General features: G+C 36.5%; 1 protein-coding gene across 1 annotated transcript; it reads right to left on the reverse strand.

Annotated features, from left to right (window-relative positions):
- Positions 1-317: 317 nt before the first annotated feature.
- LOC127527497 (olfactory receptor 52H1-like) lies at positions 318-1794 on the reverse strand. The gene has a single exon (XM_051926491.1). The coding sequence runs from the start codon at positions 1774-1776 to the stop codon at positions 814-816; it is 963 nt and encodes a 320-aa protein (XP_051782451.1). The 5' UTR covers positions 1777-1794; the 3' UTR covers positions 318-813.
- Between the last annotated feature and the right edge of the window lie 20738 nt (positions 1795-22532).

Consider the following 22532-nt stretch of genomic DNA (forward strand, 5'->3'; position numbering starts at 1 on the left):
CAGAGGAAATGAGCAAACAAAGTGAATGTTAACAATATTTGATCATTCAATCTTTTATCAAAGTAACACAATTATGAGACTTTAATTTTTAATTTTGCTTTTGTATTTTACAGACAAACAGTTTTATTATTTGGCTCATATCAGAGATACTTTCATTTTTTGTGAACAATTGTTTTTTCTCTTTAACAAAGTCAATAATAAGTCAATATTTCAAAATGAGAATTAATCAACATATGAAATAAATCCACTTTAAAAAAAATCAAAAACTTTTTTATGTGAAACATTTTTTCTGAACATAAGCACAAACATAAGGTCTCTTCTCTCTTGCAATGAAGTTATTTATTAAAACTGTTACTTATAAAATATTGACTAGTTTTCATGAAAAGTGTCTTTCCAACTTAATAAGACATGAGAATTTATTGATCTACATAAACTATTAATTGTTTTTTACCAGCAGCATTTAATACATTATTTAATACATTGTTTGCTAACAGTAATTATCTGCTTGCTTATTTTATAAATATACACATTTGACTCCAAACCACTACGAAAACTGCAGCAGTACAAACATCGCTGGTCTGTTTCTGCTTTAAATGATTCACTACACTCTCGTTGTACGAGGAAATATCTGGAAATTAAAAACTACTAAAGCAATTATATCCTGGAAATGGTGAAGAATGCATTCCTTTAAAAGAGGAAGGCCTAAGAGAAGGTTAATGGATGTGGCGAGAGAAGACATGCAGATGCTGGGTGTGGCAGAGCAAGATGCAGGGGACAGAAAGATATGGCAAAAGATGATCCGCTGTGGCGACCCTAACGGGAGCAGTCGAAAGAAGAAGGAGAAATAGGTGGTAATTTATTTTTAAGGCATTTCAGCACAATATTGCGAATTTCATTCGTGCATATACCATAAATCATAGGGTTCAGGCAGGGCGGGACAGAAATCATTAAAGTTCCGATTGCCTTAGTGGTATTTGGATTGATATTTGGAAACCGCAAAGCCATGACTGAAAATAAAAGAAACGTTTCGAACAGGATGTACACACTTAAATGTGTCGCACAGGTGTGAATGGCTTTGCTTTTCGAGTTGCTTTGCGATTTAAAAAAGCATGTTATTAGAATTTTAGTATAAGTGAAAGCAATGGCCGACAAAGACAATGCGGTTAGGAAATAATACATACATAAGCCATATATATTATTCACTGAATAATCTCCGCAGGCCAGTACAAACACAGCTCCAATGAAACAATATGCGTGCTCGACTAGCGTTTTACATTTTTGAAGTCTTGTTGTAAGTGACAAGTGAACTACGACCATAATAAATGCTCCTCCCCAGGCAAACGAGCAGAGTTTTACTAAAGTCCGGGGTGTCATGATTGTGGAGTAGCGCAGAGGGTTACAAATTGCAACATATCTGTCAAATGCCATCACCGCTAGTATCATCTGAGCGCCATTTGTGTACATGTGAATACAGAAAGCTTGAATGAAGCATGCTTCGAAGGAGATGATCCTCACATCCACGAAGAAGTCGGACATTAATCTTGGCATTAAAGCAGTGCTTCCGATTAAGTCGCAGACAATCATGTTACACAACATTATATACATTGGCTCATGCAACTTCTTATGAAGTGTTATAACTAGAAAGACCAGGACATTCACAAAAACAATGACCGTATACCCAAAAAGGGTTAAGACAAATAGAGGCGCCCTTGCACTGGGTGGGAAAAAGAAACCTTCCAATATGAAATCTGAAGAATTTCCAACCACATTATTCATCTTCTTCACAGGAGCTTTAACAAACTCTGAAAAAAAGTAAAAATGTATTAAAATAAATAAAAAATTATTAAGATTTTATTTTAGTTCTACCAAGGGTTTATATTGTAAGTTTGAAAACCACATACACTATACATTCGAAGCAAAAGAGATGCTACTCGGCGTCGAACTGACTCGTTTTCCAGCTGAGGTTCAGGCTCTGGCACACTCAGATCTATAGGCGTTAAATCCACAGTGTCTGACTGGGTGTGACTTGTAGACGTCTGATAGCTGTGACTTACAATAAGTGCAGATCGGAAATTTTGTAAAGTGGAAGACTGGTGATAACGACTTCTATGAGCAGTAAATGTAGAAACCACGCTAGATTTAAAATAGCAATCACCAAATGGGCAATTAACAATCTCTTTGTTCCTCAAATGTCTTCAAATGAAGAAAATATTTTTGGATGGTGCTGGGCTCTGAAAATGTGCATAGTTCACAGCGAATTTTAGCAACTAGTGAAATAGACGTCTCTTTCTTCTGCTCTTTTAAATGATTTTTAAGTTCCACGTGGGACTGAAAGATAGTTAAGCAGTCTTTGTAAATACAGTTAAAACCCCTTCTGTGATGTCCGTGATTGTTTTAGTAGTGGTGAAGGGTTTTCTTTTCATTACTAGAGGAAAAATTGGAAAACTTACAGTCCCACTTCATGTGGCGTCTGAAAAATCTCACAGTAATAAAAATTATGACTGTTAATCGATGCAGTTATTAACAAAAATAAAGTCTTTGCTCCGGTTCCCAATTGCGGTGCCGCTTTACACTTCGTGCAGTAGTCAAAATGGACGAAGCGGTCCACACCTAAGCACGATACTCAGTATACAACAAAAATTCATTGACTATACTAGAAATAAAAACTAGAAAACACTTTCAAACTCTGTACCGAGTACTCATATTTTAAATAAAGTAAAAATAACAAACGTCGATAATTGTGCCTTTTGGTATACTAACGTAAACTCACCTTTCTCAACCTGTCGCATATACCGAATATCTTTTATTTGGCGCGTAATGACACAAGCACTTAGAGATGACAAGCTGTGCAACGTGATTCTTTTACGCCAGTCATTGTAGTTCGTGGATTATTATTCCACTGCCAGATCTCAATAAATCGACACTGTCCTCGCTGCTGCTGAACACGTGTAAAATACTTAAGGAAAGAAGAATGAAAATGGTTTGGTTTGTAATGGTGTGTCACTAACATTCATCTCCTCCGGAAACATACCCCGTCCGAGGACTGCAGTGAGGGGACAAACGAGAGACCCCGTAAATATTAAAATTAACTTTAGCTAGCAATGCGGATAAGAAAATTATTATGTTTATGCAAAATCATTTTGTCAATGTACAGCACATTTTCCTTCTTCAATTGTATTTATCATCTTTCACAAAGAGGAAATGTTTCACTCGGTTATGTTATCTATAACTTGCAATTTTAAGTTAATTACACTTACCCGGTCATTGTTAATTGTCTTGAAGTTGCATTAAAGAATAATTTCGAGTTGAACTATTCTTAAACTCTTGAAATTAAATTAAATTTATCCAATTTATTGTGCTGAGTTCAATGAATGAAAATACATAAGTGTAAATAACAAAGAGGGGCTAACATTTTTTACAGTGTAGTTGTGTAGCCCGAAGCAAATGGTTGTGGGTATCGCAAAGTGAACGTCTTCATCGATCGCTGATATAGAAGTTTGCCATCACTTACCTGCAGCAATGGACGTACTCTCACTTTCTCAAATCTCGTGTGACCAATTGTTCTCTTGACATTTGAAGTTCTCGGTTTGGAAATGCCCTCGGTAATAATTGTAAAAAAATAAAAATAAACAGGAAAAAAACAATGGTCTTGTCGGCTATTCAACTACTTAAAATGTGTGAGTCATTGAATGAAAGTTTTGAAATCACAAATACACGTATATATATTGAAAGGAAATATTGTTTGCAACCTGATGTACTTTCAGATTGCAATAACAAATATTTAATTTTATTTTGTAAAATCTGTATGTTCGCTGCCTAATTGACTAATATTCACTTTTATTTTTTCATTTTGTAATCCCTTTTGTCTCTCTCCACTTTTATAAATAAAAGTTCATACATGGCACTTTAATAAGTTATGTGGTTCCTTGTAGAAGCTTTGCTTGAGAAAGAACCATCTCCTTCTGGAACAGGATCGTTGCATATGAAACGTGTTCTTTGGGCTTTGATAAAGGTTCTTAATATGCGGACAAAACATAAGTCTTTAATGTGTGGCTACCTAGGAAGATACTAACATTTCAAGAAAACGCCAGCACAGACTGTTAATGTATGGAAAAAAGAGTCCCTTTAAAATCAGGAACCCATTGGATTATCTGTTCAAGGCTATTTACGGTATAAAGCCAGCTACGGATCTAAATAAGTAAGTTCTTTCTGGAACCTTTATAGGGTTAATTTTGGCACCTTTATTTTTAGGATCTATTTATTTATTTATTTGTTTGTTTGTTTGTTTGTTTTTGTATGATTCGCTCATTTCGATCGGTCATTAAGCACTAATTAGAACTTTGTGAGTTTGAAGTGACATTCACACTGTAATTGTTTATCCTCTACGGTTTGCATTATTTGAATGTTCGTTTTTGCCGAAGACGAATAATTGGATCTTTACTAAAAAGGGCTGATCCTTGGATTGTGCCCACTTATGAGAAAATAAGCTCTGGTTGCCATATTTTCTTGAAGAGGAGTAAGCTGGCACAATAATTTTATGTTACTATTATTTTGAAGCTAAAGGTGAGAAGTGAAATATATTTTTTATGTTCGGGGAGTTGAAAAGAGAATTAAAATTATTTAGCCAATAATGAAAAATTATAATAATTAAAGTAGTTACATGTTAAATATCCGTCCACCAATTCACTATAATAATTTTATCCAAAATTACAGTAGCCATAATTTATCTTAGCTGCATTGAGCACAATTGTTCGTCTATTATAAAAGACATGCTCAAACACGCACATGCATACACACACACACACACAGACACAAACTTGGGATTAATAAAGTATCTATCTATCTATCTATCTATCTATCTATCTATCTATCTATCTATCTATCTATCTATCTATCCATCCATCCATCCATCCATCCATCCATCCATCCATCCATCCATCCATCTATCTATCTATCTATCTATCTATCTATCTATCTATCTATCTATCTATCTATCTATCTATCTATCTAAACTCACACTAATACCACCAATTAATAGTTGACAATGAATGTAACACTTTTTTTTGGGATGTTTGCAGAAATGCAGAGCATCAGATGAAAAGTTCACATGAAATATAAAATATATAAATATAATAATATTAAGAAAACTGGTACCAGGCAATTCAGATGCAATTCCACAAGAGCACCATGTTGAATCAAAATAACTTCAGTTCAATCTAAAAAATGATAAAGTCTCCATTGTGCTAAAGAGAAATCCTTCAGACAAAAAGTGAACATGTAATTTACCTACAGTTCACTACAATTCAGGTAATAAAGAAATCAAAGAGTGTACTCTGTTATAGATTTCCGGGAGAAATTATAATGAATCTCTGAGGATTTAATTCCCTAGAAATGCCAGCCTGTAGCCGCTGAATAAAATTAAGATGATAACGTGGTAATATAAAGTACACTCCCAACAAATGGTGCAAATAAATGTACTGAAATCATTTTTCTTTAAATAAGGATAACATGCAAGTGACTGCAAATTAAAATAAAATTAATATGAAATCAGCATTAATGAGATAAAGGCATATTATGGCTTCCAGTTGTTTAAAATATTTTTTAGTTAACACCATGCAAATTATTTACATAGTGTACTAGGTATATGCATAAGAAAGAACATTTTGATAATCAATATTTAGAAGTAAAAACATCTCCTACAGTAGAAACACTAAATATCACAAAAACTAAAAATGCTTTGACTGATTTGGTTAAAATTTGGTGATGTTAAGAAAAAAATAAACATAGATGACATGAATTTTATTTTTTTTTTGGTCAGTATTTATCAATAATAATAATACTGTGCTGAGCTAGGCTACACTAAAGCAAGTGTTCTTTTTTCAGATCTGTTCTAAAAACGAAGTCGGTACAGATACTGTGCCACTCACCTGTTTGAGGATTTCCAGTTTATGCTAATACATGCTGCCAGGTCAAATGATACTGGGGGGCACATGGAGAGAAGCACTGACCAATAGGACAAATATGGAAAGAAAAAACACTGAATGATATGTGGCATAGTGAATGAGCAGGAGGGATTTTTTACATATTTCAAGCAAGAAATTGTATGCAAGCACTGTATAAAGCTCCAGTCTAGTTGCTAACGGCTGTGGCTGTGAGAGTAGGTGCAGCAAAGAAGTTACTACAATACATTTGCAGAGACAACACAATCTCCAAATTAAAAACATTCAGTTCATTGCATGGGCCACAAAAACCTGCATCCTGTAAAATTTATTGTACAACACCGTTCAGTGTTAGAAGTTTATTGACAATTTCCAAGGTAAAGTTATATTAATAAACTTAAATTAAAGAAAAAAGAAACCTAAACATATACGCTAAAAAACAAATGTATGAGTGAATGATGTAAACAAATAACATTCGTAAACATCTAATAATACATAGTATTGCATACCCCCTCACCCCAAATGAATAAGCCCTGTACAACTGTTGATACAACAGAAAAGATATTCACAACTGAATGAAGTAAAAACTCACATCTGAAACTGAGTTTAGTTCAGTTGGCTTGCTTCCATTGTTTACTATGTAACCGCTGCACATAGCAAAGTTAGATTACTGTTCTGTTATACTTTGTATTTGACATTGTTTTCAATTTTGTACATTTATTTGGGGTTTACTTCAGTTCTTACTTCTTGCAAGTTTTTGTTCCTCACTTTCTCTGAGGTAAGCTGCTATTTCCATACACTGGGCCTGTTTCAATTTTTTATATCGCTTTTTATTTAAACCTTTCAATTCTTTGTTACTGTACAAGATTACAGTTGAAAGTGTTACAGCTATCACAGCTATCACAGCTATCACTGCTAATCATTTACTTTGCAAAAAAATTTGGAATATCTTAAATTAACTGATAGATTGGTTTATATTCATTTAGTTAAATAATAGACCTATATAGGCTTGACATGGACACACACACATTCAGTATATACGTATATTTCAAGCATGTGCGAGTACGGGACATCTTCAAGTCTGCAATACACCACCCCAACTTTCAAGAGAACATTAGAACAATCTAGATGAAAACAGTCCATTCAACTCAAAAAAGCTTACCAGTCCTTTCCACTTAATTCTTCTAAAAAAACATCAAGTCTAGTTTTGAAAGTCCCTAATGTCTTACTGTCTACCATGCTACTTGGTAGCTTATTCCAAATGTCTATAGTTGTCTGCTGTGTAAAGAAAACTTCCTAATATCTGTGTGAAAGTTACCCTTAACAAGTTTCCAATTTGCTGTGATCTTGATGAACTCACTTTAAAATAACAGTCTCGATACACTGTTCTAATTTCCTTCATAATTTTAAACAGTTCAGTCATGTCACTTCTTAATCTTCTATTGCTTGAACTGAAAAGGCTCATCTCTTTTAATCTTTCTTCATAATTCATCCCTTGTAGATCTGGAATGAGCCTATCATTCTTCACTGGACCTTTTCTAGCACTGCTATGTCCTTTTTGTAGCCTTGAGATCAAAACTGCACACAGTACTATAGATGAGGCTTCGCAAGTGCATTATAAAACCTGAGCATAACCTCCTTGAACTTGTACTCCACACATCGTGCTATACAACCTAATATTCTGTTTGCCTTCTTAATGGATTCTGAACACTGTAAGTTGATTGCATAGAGTCCATTATGACTCCTAAATCCTTCTCACACTCCTAAATCCTTCTCACACGGTGTATTCTTGATTTTCAGACTTCCCATTATGTAATCAAACATTACATTTTTACTTCCTATGTGTAATACCTCATATTTACTGACATTAAATTTCATCTGCCACAAATCTGCCTAGGCCTTTATGCTGTCCAAGTCCTTCTGTAATGATTTAACGGATTCCAAATTATCTGCCAATCCACCTATCTTGGTGTCATCTGCTAACTTAACCAGCTTGTTAATTAAATACCTATCCAAATCATTTATATATATTAAAAATAAACAGCAGCCATAAGAAATGACCCCTGTGGGAAACCACTCTTAACATTAGCCAATTCTGATAAGGTTCCTTGCACCGAAACCCTCTTCTTCCTGTGTCTGATACAATTCTCCACCCATCTACAAACATCACCCTGAACTCCCACTTCTTTTAGTTTCATGCTGAAACTCTCATGTGGCACCTTATGAAATGCTTTCTGAACATCAAGACAAATAATATTATCATATACTCTACTTTAATCATATCCATTTTTTGCTTTCTCATACAATTCCAGCATGTTAGTAAAACATGACCTCCCTCTTATGAACCCATGCTGACTGTTCAGAAAAACTCCTGTACTCTGATCTACCCGGTCACCCTTTTTATCTTCTTTCTTCTTCTTCTTTCTGCTGCTCCTGTTAGGGGTTGCCACTGCGGATCATCTTCTTCCACATCTTTCTGTCCTTTGCATCTTGTTCTGTTACAACCATCACCTGCATGTCCTTTCTCACCACATCCATAAACTTTCACTTAGTCCTTCCTCTTTTCCTTTTTCGTGGCAACTCTATCCTTAACATCATATCTTAGCATATCTCCACCTCTTCAGGGTTTCCTCAACCTGCTCCCTACTATTGCTACATATCACAATGTCATCAGCAAACATCATAGGTCACGGGGACACCTGTCTAATCTCGTCTGTCAACCTGTCCATCATCATTGCAAATAAGAAAGGCCTCAGAGCCGATCCCTGATGTAATCCCACCTCCTCATTAAATGCATCCATCATACCGCAGACCTCACCACTGTCACACTTCCCTCATACATATCCTGTACAACTCTTTCATACATCTCTGCCACTCCCGACTTCCACAAACAATACTCCTCTGAAGGCACCCTGTCATATGCTTTCTCCAGGTCCACAAAGACGCAATGCAACTCCTTCTGGCCTTCTCTAAACTTCTCCATCAACATCCTCAGAGCAAACATTGCATCTGTGGTGCTCTTTCTTGGCATGAAACCATACTGCTGCTCATTAACCATCACCTCACTTCTTAACCTAGCTTTCACTACTCTTTCCCATAATTTCATGCTGTGGCTCATCAGTTTATTTACCCTGTAGTTACTGCAGTCCTGCACATCCCCCTTATTCTTAAATATCGGCACCAGTACACTTCTTCTCCACTCCTCAGGCATCCTCTCACTTTCCAAGATTCCATTAAACAATACGGTTTAAAACTCCACTGGCATCTCTCCTAAACACCTCCATGCTTCCATAGGTATGTCATCTGGACCAACGGCCTTTCCATTTTTCGTCCTCTTCATAGCTGTCCTTACTTCCTCCTTGCTAATCCATTGCACTTCCTGATTCACTATGTCCACATCATCCAACCTCTTCTCTCTCTCGTTATTTTCATTCGTCAGCCTCTTAAAGTACTCTTTTCATCTGCTCAACACACTCTCCTCGCTTGTGAGTATGTTTCCATCTTTATCCTTTATTACCCTAACCTGCTGCACATCTTTCCCAGCTCAGTCCCTCTGTCTAGCCAATCAGTACAGGTCCTTTTCTCCCTCCTTAGTGTCCAGCCTCTAATATAACTTATCTTACACCTTTTCTTTAGCCTTCACCACCTCTCTCTTCACCTTGTGCCTTATCTCCTTGTACTCTTGTCTACTTTCTGCATCACTCTGACTAACCCACTTTTTCTTTGCCATCCTCTTCCTCTGTATACTCTCCTGTATTTCCTCATTCCACCATCAGGTTTCCTTTTCCTCCTTCCTCTTTCCAAATGTCACACCAAGCACCCTTCTTGCTGTCACCCTTACTACATCTGTTGTAGTTTCCCAGTTATCTGGTAACTCTTCACTGCCACCCAGGACCTGTCTCACTTCCTCCCTAAACTCTGCCTTGCACTCTTCCTATTTCAACTTCCACCATTTGATCCTTGGCTCTGCCCTCACTCTCTTCCTCTTCTTGATCTCCAACATCATCCTACAGACCACCATCCTATGCTGCTTAACTACACTTTCCCCTGCCACCACTTTGCAGTCTACAATCTCCTTCAGATCAACTCTTCTGCATAGGATGTAATCTACCTGTGTGCATCTTCCTCCAATCTTGTACGTAACCCTATGTTCCTCCCTCTTCTTAAAGTACGTATTCGCCACAGCCACATCCACCCTTTTGGCAAAATCCACTATCCTCTGACCTTCTTCATTCCTCTCCTTGACACCATACCTACCCATCACCTCCTCATCTCCACTGTTCCCTTCTCCAACATGCCCATTGAAATCCGCTCCAATCACCACTTTCTGTCCCTTGGGTACACTGTTCATCACTTCATCCAACTCACTCCAAAAATCTTATTTCTCACCCATTGCACACCCAATTTGCAGTGCCTATGCACTAACAACATTCATCATCACACTTCCAATTTCCATCTTCATACTCATTACTCTGCCTGACACTCTTTTCACCTCCAAAACACTCTTGACATATTGTTCCTTCAGAATAATTCCTACCCCATTTCTCCTCACATCCACACCATGATAGAACAATTTGAATCCACCTCTGATCCACATGGCTTTACTCCCCTTCCATTTAGTCTCTTGCACGCACAATATATCAACCTTCCTTCTCTCCATCATATCTGCTAACTCTCTCCCCTTACCAGTCATAATGCCAACATTCAAAGTTCCTACCCTCAGTTCCACTCTCTTTATTTTCCTCCTCTCCTCCTGCCTCTGGACACGTCTTCCCCCCTCTTCTTCTCCTTCTTCTGCCAACAGTAGCCCAATTTCTGCTAGCACCCTGTTGGCTAACAGTACTGGTGGCGGTCGTTGTTAACCCAGGGCTCGACTGATCCGGTATGGAAATTTGTATTGTTGTCCGCATATTGATTTGGCAAAATTTTACACCGGATGCCCTTCCTGACTTAACCCTCCCCATTCGGGCTTGGGAACAGCACAAAGAAACACACTGGTTTTGTGCATCCCCTGTGGCTGGGATGTCTAAATAATGTAATTAAGTTATTTAAATTTCATTAAACAAGCTACAAATGGTTTTTGAAGTGGCAGAGAATATATGCTCCCCACGCTCTCTCTGTCTTTCTACATATGTACAGAAGGGACTTTCAAAAAGTTTCCACACTTTTTTAAACTCTATTAAGAATTTCAAAAACAAATTACACCACTTTTCTACATAGTCACCTTCCTTTGTGATGCAATTTTCCTAGGGTCTTTTTAATGCCAAATTACTGCTCCTGCCGCCTTCACCATTTCCAACGAAAATATAAAAGTGGGGAAACTTTTTGAACATCCCTTGTATAAATGTATATAAATAATGTGCTTTATCTATGCATTTATATGTTTATATATTGATTTGTTTCTGTGTGCATAAACCCTTTCATAATGTCCAGTCTGTCATTTACATTAAACATGTCATTTGATATGTTGTATGATTGAAGGATGTCTTAAACTTCTGAACAGTTGTGGTGGTATTATTTCATTAAACTATTCAAAATTTATATGAATCATTTAACTGGTTTGTCACCTGACCAATGCAGTGTTTCCCAAAAGGACTGTAAAGCTAAGCATTTCATTAAATTCTATTAAATGTTGTTTATTAATTAACAACTGCTTCCTGAAAACCTTCATAAAGGAACGTGGACCGTTTTTGAAAATTAATGACTAATACCAGTGGCACACTACATAACTTGAGAGCATGTGAAATTTTTCAACTGCAATTGCTTGATCTATTGCCTTGAGGGTGTCAGATTACATGACAAGTAATCACAAGCAATGCCACATTGCACTACTGCTCACAACATATTAGCACAGTTTTAAAATTTCAAAAGAATCAAAGCTTTTGAGAAATACAGCCCTGTTTGATGGCCTCCAACTCACTAAGATTAAGTAAATGAAGTGTACTATTTTCTAGCAATAAGCCAAAAACAGATTTAAAGGAATACTACAACTCACCACAAGATAGTTTTCACTATGAAAGTAAACTTTGAAAAATTAACGGAATTAAAGTAAAAAAGGAATCACATAGTTTAAATATACACTTGCTAGCTTCAATTAGGCGGCACGGTGGCGCAGTGGATAGCGCTGCTGCCTCACAGTTGGGAGACCTGGGGACCTGGGTTCGCTTCCCGGGTCCTCCCTGCATGGAGTTTGCATGTTCTCCCCGTGTCTGCGTGGGTTTCCTCCGGGCGCTCCGGTTTCCTCCCACATTCCAAAGACATGCAGGTTAGGTGAATTGGCGATTCTAAATTGGCCCTAGTGTGTGCTTTGTGTGTGTCCTGCAGTGGGTTGGCACCTGCCCGCGATTGGTTCCTGCCTTGTCCCCTGTGTTGGCTGGGATTGGCTCCCGTGACCCTGTGTTCGGATTCAGCGGGTTGGAAAATGGATGGATGGATGTCTTCAATTAAATCATACATTAGACTAGAGCAGGGGTCCTCAATCACAGTCCTGGAGGGCTGCAGGTTTTTGCTCCAACCCAATTGCTTAATAAGTAGCACGTATTGCTCAAGTAACACTTCTGCTTCACTTTAGTTGTCTCGCTCGTTAAGATTTTGAACCCTTATTGCTTATTTTAGTCATAAACAGCTGTATTCTTGGTTTTAGTTGCTCCTAATTAGCAATAACATGCAAATGACAAAAGAGACCAGCATTTTTCCATTTAGCGTTCTACCATTTACACTGTGTGTATGTATCATGCACTATTGGGTTTAATTAAATACTTGGAAGGAAAGTGAAGAGAAAAAAGTGAAGGACTGAGAATTACTCATCTATTTTAGCCTTCAAATCATATGGATGACATCCTTAGAAAGGGAAAGAAAATCTAAGATATGAGAATTACCTGACATATCAGAGTTAAAGCATTAACAAGTCATGAAATTAAATTATTGGCAAGAATTGCTTTCTAATTAAGCAACCGGGTTAGAACAAAAACCTGCAGTCACTGCGGCTCTCTAGGACTGTGATTGAGGACACCTGCATTAGAGCATAAATAAAGAGCAACATAGTTAGAAGCTTACTAGTCTACATTAAGTGCAGTCAAATTTTAAAACCAGCATTCGTTACTGCCCCAAATAACTTGATAAAAGTACTCATAACCCTTTTAATTCAAACTGTCCTAACCATTCAGAAATCAGAATTGCCTGCTACACTCCCAGCAAATATGATTAACAGTGAAATTACATTGAAGTTACACTCAATAAAATATTTAGGCCAAATATTTAAAATTTATGTATTTTGAATGCATATAAAATTTCCTTTTTATTTGGATTACATAGTTTTAATGTAAGTAAACAAATAAACCGAATGTGAAGTGTATTCATCAGTCCAACATAAATGAAACAAGAACGAATGAGGTTTATGTAATTGTACTAAAAAACCTAATGTCTTTTAAATATAAAATAGCTATACCTATGTATTTATCATGAATACATACAATGTGTGTCAAATTCATAGGTACCAGGTTTATGTATTCAATATGAATAAAGCCTATTTGTTTAAAATGTATATCCAGATTCATGTTAATAAATCCATTCTGTTTAAAATTATGCTTAATAACCAGGTAGACCCATTTTACTGACAATGTATCCAATGTACACACTGTTTATTAATAAGACCAATGTATTTTAAATTCATAACAAAGATATTTCAAAATATGTTTTTACCCATTCGTGTCATAAATAACTACAAAATATAACAAAGACCACCATGTTCCACATTTAACAATTTATTAACATTTATGCTATGTTGCACTGCAAAAGCTCAAAGGCAGTAACACTGGTTTTCTGAACTGAAATGTTGAAATCAGAATCAAAAACATTATCGCAAGGATCAGGCAAGCAGCTGTGTGCCAATGGTTTTAACACTTTGCTGCTTGCTACATGACAAACATATATATACACACACACACACACACACACACATACACAAGGGACGTTCAAAAAGTTTCAAAACTTTTTTTAACTGTATTTATTACAAATTTCAAAAACAAATTACATCACTTTTCTACATAGTCACCTTCGTTTGTAATGCAATTTTTCCACCTTTTTAAAGCCCAATTACTACTTTTCCCACCTTCACCATTTCCAATGAAAATACAAAAGTATGGAAACTTTTTGAACATCCCTCATGTGTATATTATATATATATATATATATATATATATATATATATATATATATATATATATATATATATATATATATATACAGTATGTATACATATTAGTAAACAGGCTTATGAGCAGCAATATCATAAAATATTTTAGGAACTGTGCTTAACAACTGTGTAATAAAACTTGAGGTAGACAGATGAAACCAATTAGATCAACAGTGAAGGCTGTAATGTAGTACACAAGCATTTTAAGGAATCCATGACATCCATTTTTAAAAATTTCTGACCACCTCTAACAATATAAATCAAGAACTGTAAAGAATACATAGACTTTATCTCAAACTAAGCAAATCTGATACACACTTCCAGAAGTAAATATCAGTGTATCAGACCAATTGCTCTAATTCACTGGAGAATCCCAATTTTCAATTTTTATGTGCATGAATCAGTCCAAAAAGCATCATACATCCAAAGGTGACACTATGTAGGTTTTGCAGAACTTCCATTCCTTCAAGTACAATGCCAACATCTGTAGGCTCCTCTTCAGGACTGGTACTCGTTGTATAAATGATGTAGAAGCCCATTGTTGTCTGTGCAATCCCAGACTCAGCTTCTGCACAATCACAGTCCTGGAGGATAAGCAAAGAAGAATGAGCTGTGCAACTGTTTTATACATTTACAGCTGACAAGTGTCTCATTTGGATTGTATGATCAAACTCCAAATTCATGCAGCATTTTTTCATCTTTCAGTGCACACTGCAAACAGACATGGGCAATGCTGAACTATGATGTCTATAAGACAATTAACATAATGTAAATACATGTATATCCTTAACTTACACATAATGTAAAGAGAGCAGGTAGACATTCACTTACCATGTATTCCTTGACAAGTGTCTCCATGTCTTCATTGAAGGAGACACTTAAGCTCCTCAGGACACAGTTATGCTTAATGTTTGTCTTCATTCTGAAACAAGTATACCAAAAAGATCCCAAAGAATATTACATTTGTCAATGCACAGACATAATTTAATTAGTTTAACTAATGCTGAATTCAAAGTTAAATCAATGAAGTAATGTTTAAAGTTTATATCACCCAGGGCTGTATTTGGTGGATCCACTCTCAAGACATGTTTGTAATCACATTATTCTAAGGACTTTAATACAGTCATATAATTTCAAATACAATATACAATCTCTGATTGTATGTTAAATTTTGCATGAGAGAAATTGTTCGTCCTTTGTGTGTATTAAGCTGCTTTAATACAAAGATCAATAAAAGGTTTAAGAACAACAAGATAGTGAATGTTTTGGTAATTTAAATTCATAAAAACATAGACAGATATGTAACATGTAGGCAAATATGTGCAACTTTTAGAGAAGGAGATAGAATGGATTAGGAGGAGAAAGAGAAAAAAAGTCCTATGAATTTTAGCAGCTTGTTGCTTGACTCAAACAAACACTACATAAAAACACACTTACTGTAGCTGCCGTTGCCATTATGGCATGGGTTTTCTGTCCTGCAGATCATCCTTTGGCACGGAAAACCTCCATCAGGCCATCAGTGTATCTGTCCAGGTGTCCAATGAAGTTTGATTTAGAGAAGCAGTTGTTAGACACATGAACTCCAGGTTGACCTGAAGGAGAGGAGAAAAGACATAACAAGATGTATAATGCTGAATGCAATTAGTATGAGGATTTGCATCTACATTTCAAATTAATGGGTTAATAAAGGTACTCCACTAACTTCAAACAGTGTTGGCCATCGGTTTCATACCTCTGCAATCATTGGCTCCTGAAGAACTTCATATCTTCTGTATGAAAAGGTACACTGCATTTTTTCCTTGATCAATGCCTCATCATTCTTTTTTTTTTTTTTTTTTAAACTCGGTCAAAAGAGCAACCCTTTCCATCTCCAGGGCATCTGTGGTCTCACCTCCTGGATGGCTTAGACAGAAATTAACCTCTGCCTTCCGGGGCTTCTTTATGTTTGCAGCTGGTTTACCCTGACCTTTCCATTTGTTCTTAAGTGAGTTGGCAAGAACTTCTGGGTGTCCAGCTCGGGCGAGCTTGGAGCGGAAGTTCATCATCTTGATATTAATGCAGTGCTTCCATCCACAATATATCTGCTTATACACAGGGATACCAGCATTTACGGCCATAGTGGATATTTTCAGCCTAAAATGTTGTAGCAAGTCATACCTGGTAGATAATGAAATGTTACACAATTTACATGGCCACATTTACATATCTGTAAACAAAAAACTGAAAATAATTAGTTGTGTGATCATTAATAAGTCTTTTTTAAAATGCAAAAATGATTTATGGTATTTTCTACAAATTTTGCAAAAATTATTTGAACTAAGCATCAGGCATGTTATGCTTATGTTTATGCTTTTAATTATTGATTCTTCTGAACTTCAAAATGAACTTCGTTGTTATTTACCTGATGAAATCTAATTTCTTGGTTTTATAAATCAAAGTTCTGTATCTCGCATTCTTAAAAAATCTAAGAGGTTGCCCAGGTATTCAGTTTGGTCTGGAGAAAAAAACATTCAAAAGAATTAGGTATTTGTAAAAGACAAATGTTTATAATTGGACACATAATACATTTAACATCAGATTTTATAATTGTGTGAAGGTCTTGCTTATGAAATCACAAAGACAGTATTCATTTTTACAGATTTTTCATTAGTACTCAGTCTTCCTTTAGACCAAAAATGTGTCCATTTTATACTGACTGCAGTAGGTCCAGTTTCTGAAAAATATAAAATATTATTAATTATATATTATTATTATATATTGACTGCCACTCCTACCAAAATGACAAGTGAAAAAGTCTGCACCACCTTTAGTGTAAGTTAACATTTGCAGTCTATTGACATACAGTTACCATATTTTTTGCATACTTGCTCAATGCCAAATTTCATTCCTCTAAATTGTAAGCCTGTGATATTTAGGTAATATTTTACAATAAATTAGTAACTTTTCTAAACATTTAACAAACTGCCTAATGCACACTAGGGATATCATGATTATAAAGATCACAGTCATTAGTTTTATAGCTATATTGTTTTTTAGTGTGATGAAAATGTTCAAAAAGTACACAAACTGAAAAAAAATCTATAAGTTTTATATCAAAAACCACAAATAAAATTTGCAACACTTGCAATTTTTGTTTGCATAAACATTAAAATAATGACATATACCTTAAATAAACATAAGACTTCAAATTTAATCCTCCTAGAAGCGCTGTCACTGCTTTCTGCCATATTTTTACTAACACAAACGAACACACATTGCCTGCCCTCTGCGACTGTGGGACTTACTTTTATTGATGCTGGGCAATATTTAACGTGAGATTTTCAAAGAGCAGTAATCAACAATGGTTTTAACGATAATTAAAATTTGAAATGACATTGCTCACCGTCAGGAATGTTGCTATGGTTTACCGTGAACCCAGTAACCGTTTCACCCCTGCTTGCACACAATAGTTTGAAATCACTTCAATATTATATTACAGAATATGAACCCTAAGATCAACCCTAATTTGTCCATTTCAGTGGCTTCCAACCTGTGAGCAGCGGCACGATTCTGCGTGGCTCCCCACACCACTCTGACATTCGTGCGCCCGGTTACAACCTTCACTTGCAGTCGCACACGGGCAGGTTGCAACAACACTTTTTATTAGGTGGGTAGCGCATTCGTAAAGTTTGGGAACTACTGATCTGGTTAACCCATTCCCTTAATCGAGGATCAAGTGCAAGAAGCATCATTTTACGTGCTCCTGACCCCATCAACAGTTCTCCAGTTGTCCTCTTTGCGTTGTATTCTTTGTTCCGACAAAAAGAAAATCCGCTTTGAGTGCGCGCGAATAAATAAGATGGATAATGACATCGCTGATGAAAAAGTCCATCGCCCTCTTTTACTTAATTTAATTTCTAATACATGGAGTGCTGGTTAATGAAAAAGCTGACTTGCTAAAGTTGGCTGATATTTATTAGAACCGTGTGCAAGTTGACTAGCTACAGCGGAGAAGACAAACATATTTACTTACTGAATTTGATTATCAATATATTGATAAAACCGTTATACACTATTAGTTCTACAAAAATAACATGTACATACATTAACAACTGGCAGATTAAATACGATAAGTGCAGGTGTAACTTACCAGTCACAATAAGGTAGCAGTAGAAAGCTGCAAGTTTGGACGGCGGCAAGAACTCTTTAGTCAGTTCCGCTTCGAAATGTTCCCATTTCCCGAAATGTATGTAAACCAATCTCATACATTTTAACTAAATGAATCTTGCTTGTTTCACTGGTAGACATATTTAAAATGTTTACATGCATTTTAACTGATTAAATTTAATTATTTGTACAATTAAGACATTTATGCTGAATATAAGTAGTTTGAATAAATACATTTTGAAAATCTTAATATTTAAATAAAATAAGATGAAAATACTTAATAATAAACTACACCATGATTCATTTTTTTGAGTGTTGAAGTTTAATAATAAAGTGACTCTGTAACATTTTACACTGTACAGTCAAACGTGTGACCCAGAGTTAGTACAATTGTTAAAAAATGTATGTATGAATACGGTAGCATATCTTTGTGATCTTTTGCATGATGTTAACTACTCAAAGGAATTAAATAAAATTAATTCAAAAATTGCTGCATAGCATTTGTTCATATTCTGTAAAAAAAGTGGTTTGAAAGGAATCAATAGTGAAACAATTTAAGGAGGTGGTTTGGTGTTCCTGCTATGCTCAGTAGAGGGCAGTATGCATCGAAGTAAAAGGTGATAGGGGAATGAGGAGAAACGGGAGAAAGAGGACCGTTTTGGTTGGCTAAGGTTGAGTTCTTCAATAAAAGCATTTGAACAAAGGACACTACGTGCTGTTTGAACTGACTGAATACACAACAGGTGGGATACCAGCCAGGTATTGCGTTTATCAAACATCTCATAATTAATCCTATTGCACTAGAAGTAACATTATAATTAGAATCTGTCATACCTCAAAATAGTATAAAAAAATATTTACAAAACGTCGCAGTTCCATAGCACTAAGAGAAAACGTCTGAATGAATATCATGACTTGCCACAAAATAACATTATGAGATTTTGCAGCTTTCAGACGCCAACATATGGGCCTCACCCTCACCATCACAACAACAACAATATTAACAATGATAGAAGAAGAAGATGTAAAATAATAAGGTAGGATATTACTCTAAGTTGAACGTAATTGTCGCCACTTTCACACTTAGAAGTAAATACTGAAACACAACCACAAAATGAGAGTTAAGCCAGATGGCAGGAAAGTTTATTTTAAAAGGATTTTTCCACAGCGGAACTTTCAGATGACTCGTCTTTTTGTTGTCAAGGCACATAATTAACACATTGTAAGTTAACAGTCTATTTAAGGCAGTGCTTACTCTTAACTCCTGATCGTTTCCCACTGTGACGTAGCGTGCCTCTCTCCGTAACCTGTAACCCACACCCCCCTATCACCTGCAAGATACTATTTATCCAGAGAGTCTCCACCTGCCCTCTTCAACCTTCCCGGTTTTGTAAAGTGTAACACAAATGTCCAAGGCAGCACTCGGTAAACCTGACATTTTGCCATCAGTTACCAATCCAGCCCTGCTTATCTTCGGGATAATTTTGCTGGCTATAAAATACAGAGTCTGCACCCATGACCATCAGTGTATCAATACTGTGATAGCACCTGCGATTCACATATGCGTGCTCATACACGCAATGATCGTTACGTGCCTGCTGATATGTATGAATGCATCGTGCTTTGACATTATCTCAGGTGGAGTTGTGGGCATATACTCACGTGTTGTAATGACGTTCAAAACTTGGTGCAAAATTCGAGAAATGCTTGCTTGTAACATACCCATATCACCGCTATTACAAAGCCACCTCTTCCTTGTGGCTAAAAGGCCTGGCATGCAGCTCCTGACTTGGACAGCCCACAATTACTCCTAAATGCTGATGAAGTTAGGAAAAAATATAAAATGTTTTTATTTCTGCTCCTAAGAGGAGCAAGAGAGAGGTTGGGAGCATGCGCTTACAGCACCCAACCACACAACGAATCATCCATATTAGGACCCGAGTGCAGCCGGTGACACCTCAACACCACACTGGAATCATCGTGTGAGGTTTGTACTGGAGTGCCAGTCCTGCCACCAACCGACAAGATTTCCCTCCAAGTTGGAGGACCTGCTTGCATTGCTGGATGCAGCTTAACGTCATACCCAGGATGAAGCAATTGCAGGTGAAGGGCCCTGTTTAAGAGCCCAACGGAGTAGAGTTACTTCTGGTGTTTACGGGATTGCCGATGCAGATCTCTAGCATCAGAACCACACTAAATCTGCGTTAGAATAATTTTCCCACTCTAAGATAATTGATAAATACGGACACAGGTCTATGATTATTGTTATTGTTCTTGGAATGTAAGACTGTAAATTCTAAGCAATTACTTCTATCACCCTCCATATGTTAAATCATCTGTAAACCTACTAAACTGTAACTTAATTAAAAATAATTGTGTACTCACAACTTTTTAGGTTCTTGTCCTTTGACTACAAGCTACTCGTGTGTTTAATCTCTCAGTCAAATGCGTCACTAGACAATCACAAGACATCCTCGACACACAGCATTTTTACAGTTTTGGTGAGCTGCTGCACTCCATTCCACAGTAAGAGGTAGCAACCGCTAAATACCACATTTATTTAACCATTTATTTCAGTGGAACAAGTGTTTTGTTGAAACCGCAGCAGACAGTAGTTTTCTTTTATATATATACTAGGGGGCTCTGCCCCCTGCTCGCTTCGCTCGCCAACCCCTGGTGTTGTGAAATTACAAAGAGCGTGATGTATGAATGAGATATAGCATAGTGTGAAGGTGTAGATGACGTATATATCCATGTCCAAAAACGGGCTCAGAGAGGTAGATGCTAACTTTGTCTATGGTTTGTCCTTGTGATTTGTTGATGGTCATGGTCAAGGCAGGTTTAATGGGGAACTGTCGCCGTTTAAGTGTAAAAAGTAATTCCAGGTCAGAAGTTGTAAGGTAATTGTAGGAATTAGAACAGTATTGTTAGCATGTGATTCTGTAAGAAGTTTTGCTTTAATAACATTGTGTGGCATGGTGTTGACGACTAAACGTGTATCATTGCATAAACCCTGTTTAGTGTTAAGGTTTCTTAATAGCATGATTATTGTTCCGTTTTTAAGGCTAAGATTGTGTTGTGGTAATCCGGCTGGGTTAATAGTGTTCAAATATTCTAAGGGGAAATTAAGATGGTCATTGTCGTCATCAGAGTCAACTTTGTCAGAGCTTAGAAAGAGCTGTGCCACTCCAGGAAGTAATGAAATGACCTGGTTATTAATGTAATCAACATTAATATTTTTTGGACATAATATAGTTCGTTGTGTTAAAAGGGGTATTTGGTGTAATGAGATTGTTGTTCCAAATATCTCCGTAACTCTTTTGAAAGCAATGCCAATTGTCTGCGTATTTTAAGGTGGACTGAAGAATAGCCGAGCGCATGGCATGTGGAACAATAGCTAAGTACTGTGTAAAATCTCCTCCTAATAAAAGTACCTTTCCTCCAAAGGGAATATTATTATTCATCAACGTTTGTAGAAGTTTATCAATGGTGTTGAGTAAGTGACTGGATGCCATTAGATGCAAAAGCAAATGAACTATTGTAGGATCTAATGCAGTTCATAAAGTTTTTACTTTCAGGTACTTCGTTAGTTAGAAGCTTCTGTAGATATGCAGGATATGAATGTAAAGGAGGCAGTCAAATTTGACCCTTTTGACAATAACGTGTAAATTCATTACTTGTATTGCCAGTTGTTTCTTCAGGGAAGTTAAGTGAATGACAATGATTGCAAATGACATTCATTAATCCCAATGAATTTTCATGAATAGTGGACTCATTATTGAATGCGTTGTTAGCTAACTGGCGCAATCGTTTAGCAGGTGTCTGTCGTTGATGTCCTTGACGTGTATGTTTTGTCTGTGCCGTTTGAGAGGCGCATCGTTGTATGTGCAGGATTTGGGATGTGCTATTCTGGAGCTGTAATCGATTTGCCTGTGCTGTGTGAGAAGCCCGTTGCAGTTTACGCCGTTCATTGTTTGTATTGAGCCTTGCCCGTTTTTGTATGTCGGTTAGTCGACCGACATGTATTGTTTTTTTTCATGCGGGTTCGTGTGTTTGGTCCCGTCACTCGAGCCGTATCGTTTTGTACCCGTGAGCGTGAATTCATGACTTGTTTGTTCTTCAGCGTTAGAAATATGGATAAGTAATAAGGAGGATCACACTCACTGTTAATATAGAGCCTTTTCTGTGGTTGAACGGTTAATAGTGCATCAGTGTAATGAGATCGACCTATGCTGCATAATTTGAATGTGTTC

Source organism: Erpetoichthys calabaricus, chromosome 4 (genome assembly GCF_900747795.2).
Source record: "Erpetoichthys calabaricus chromosome 4, fErpCal1.3, whole genome shotgun sequence".
Taxonomy (NCBI): domain Eukaryota; kingdom Metazoa; phylum Chordata; class Cladistia; order Polypteriformes; family Polypteridae; genus Erpetoichthys; species Erpetoichthys calabaricus.

What these genes read in the sequence shown, in the direction of transcription:
- LOC127527497 (XM_051926491.1), bottom strand. Translation starts at nt 1,776, where the DNA reads ATGAATAATGTGGTTGGAAATTCTTCAGATTTCATATTGGAAGGTTTC.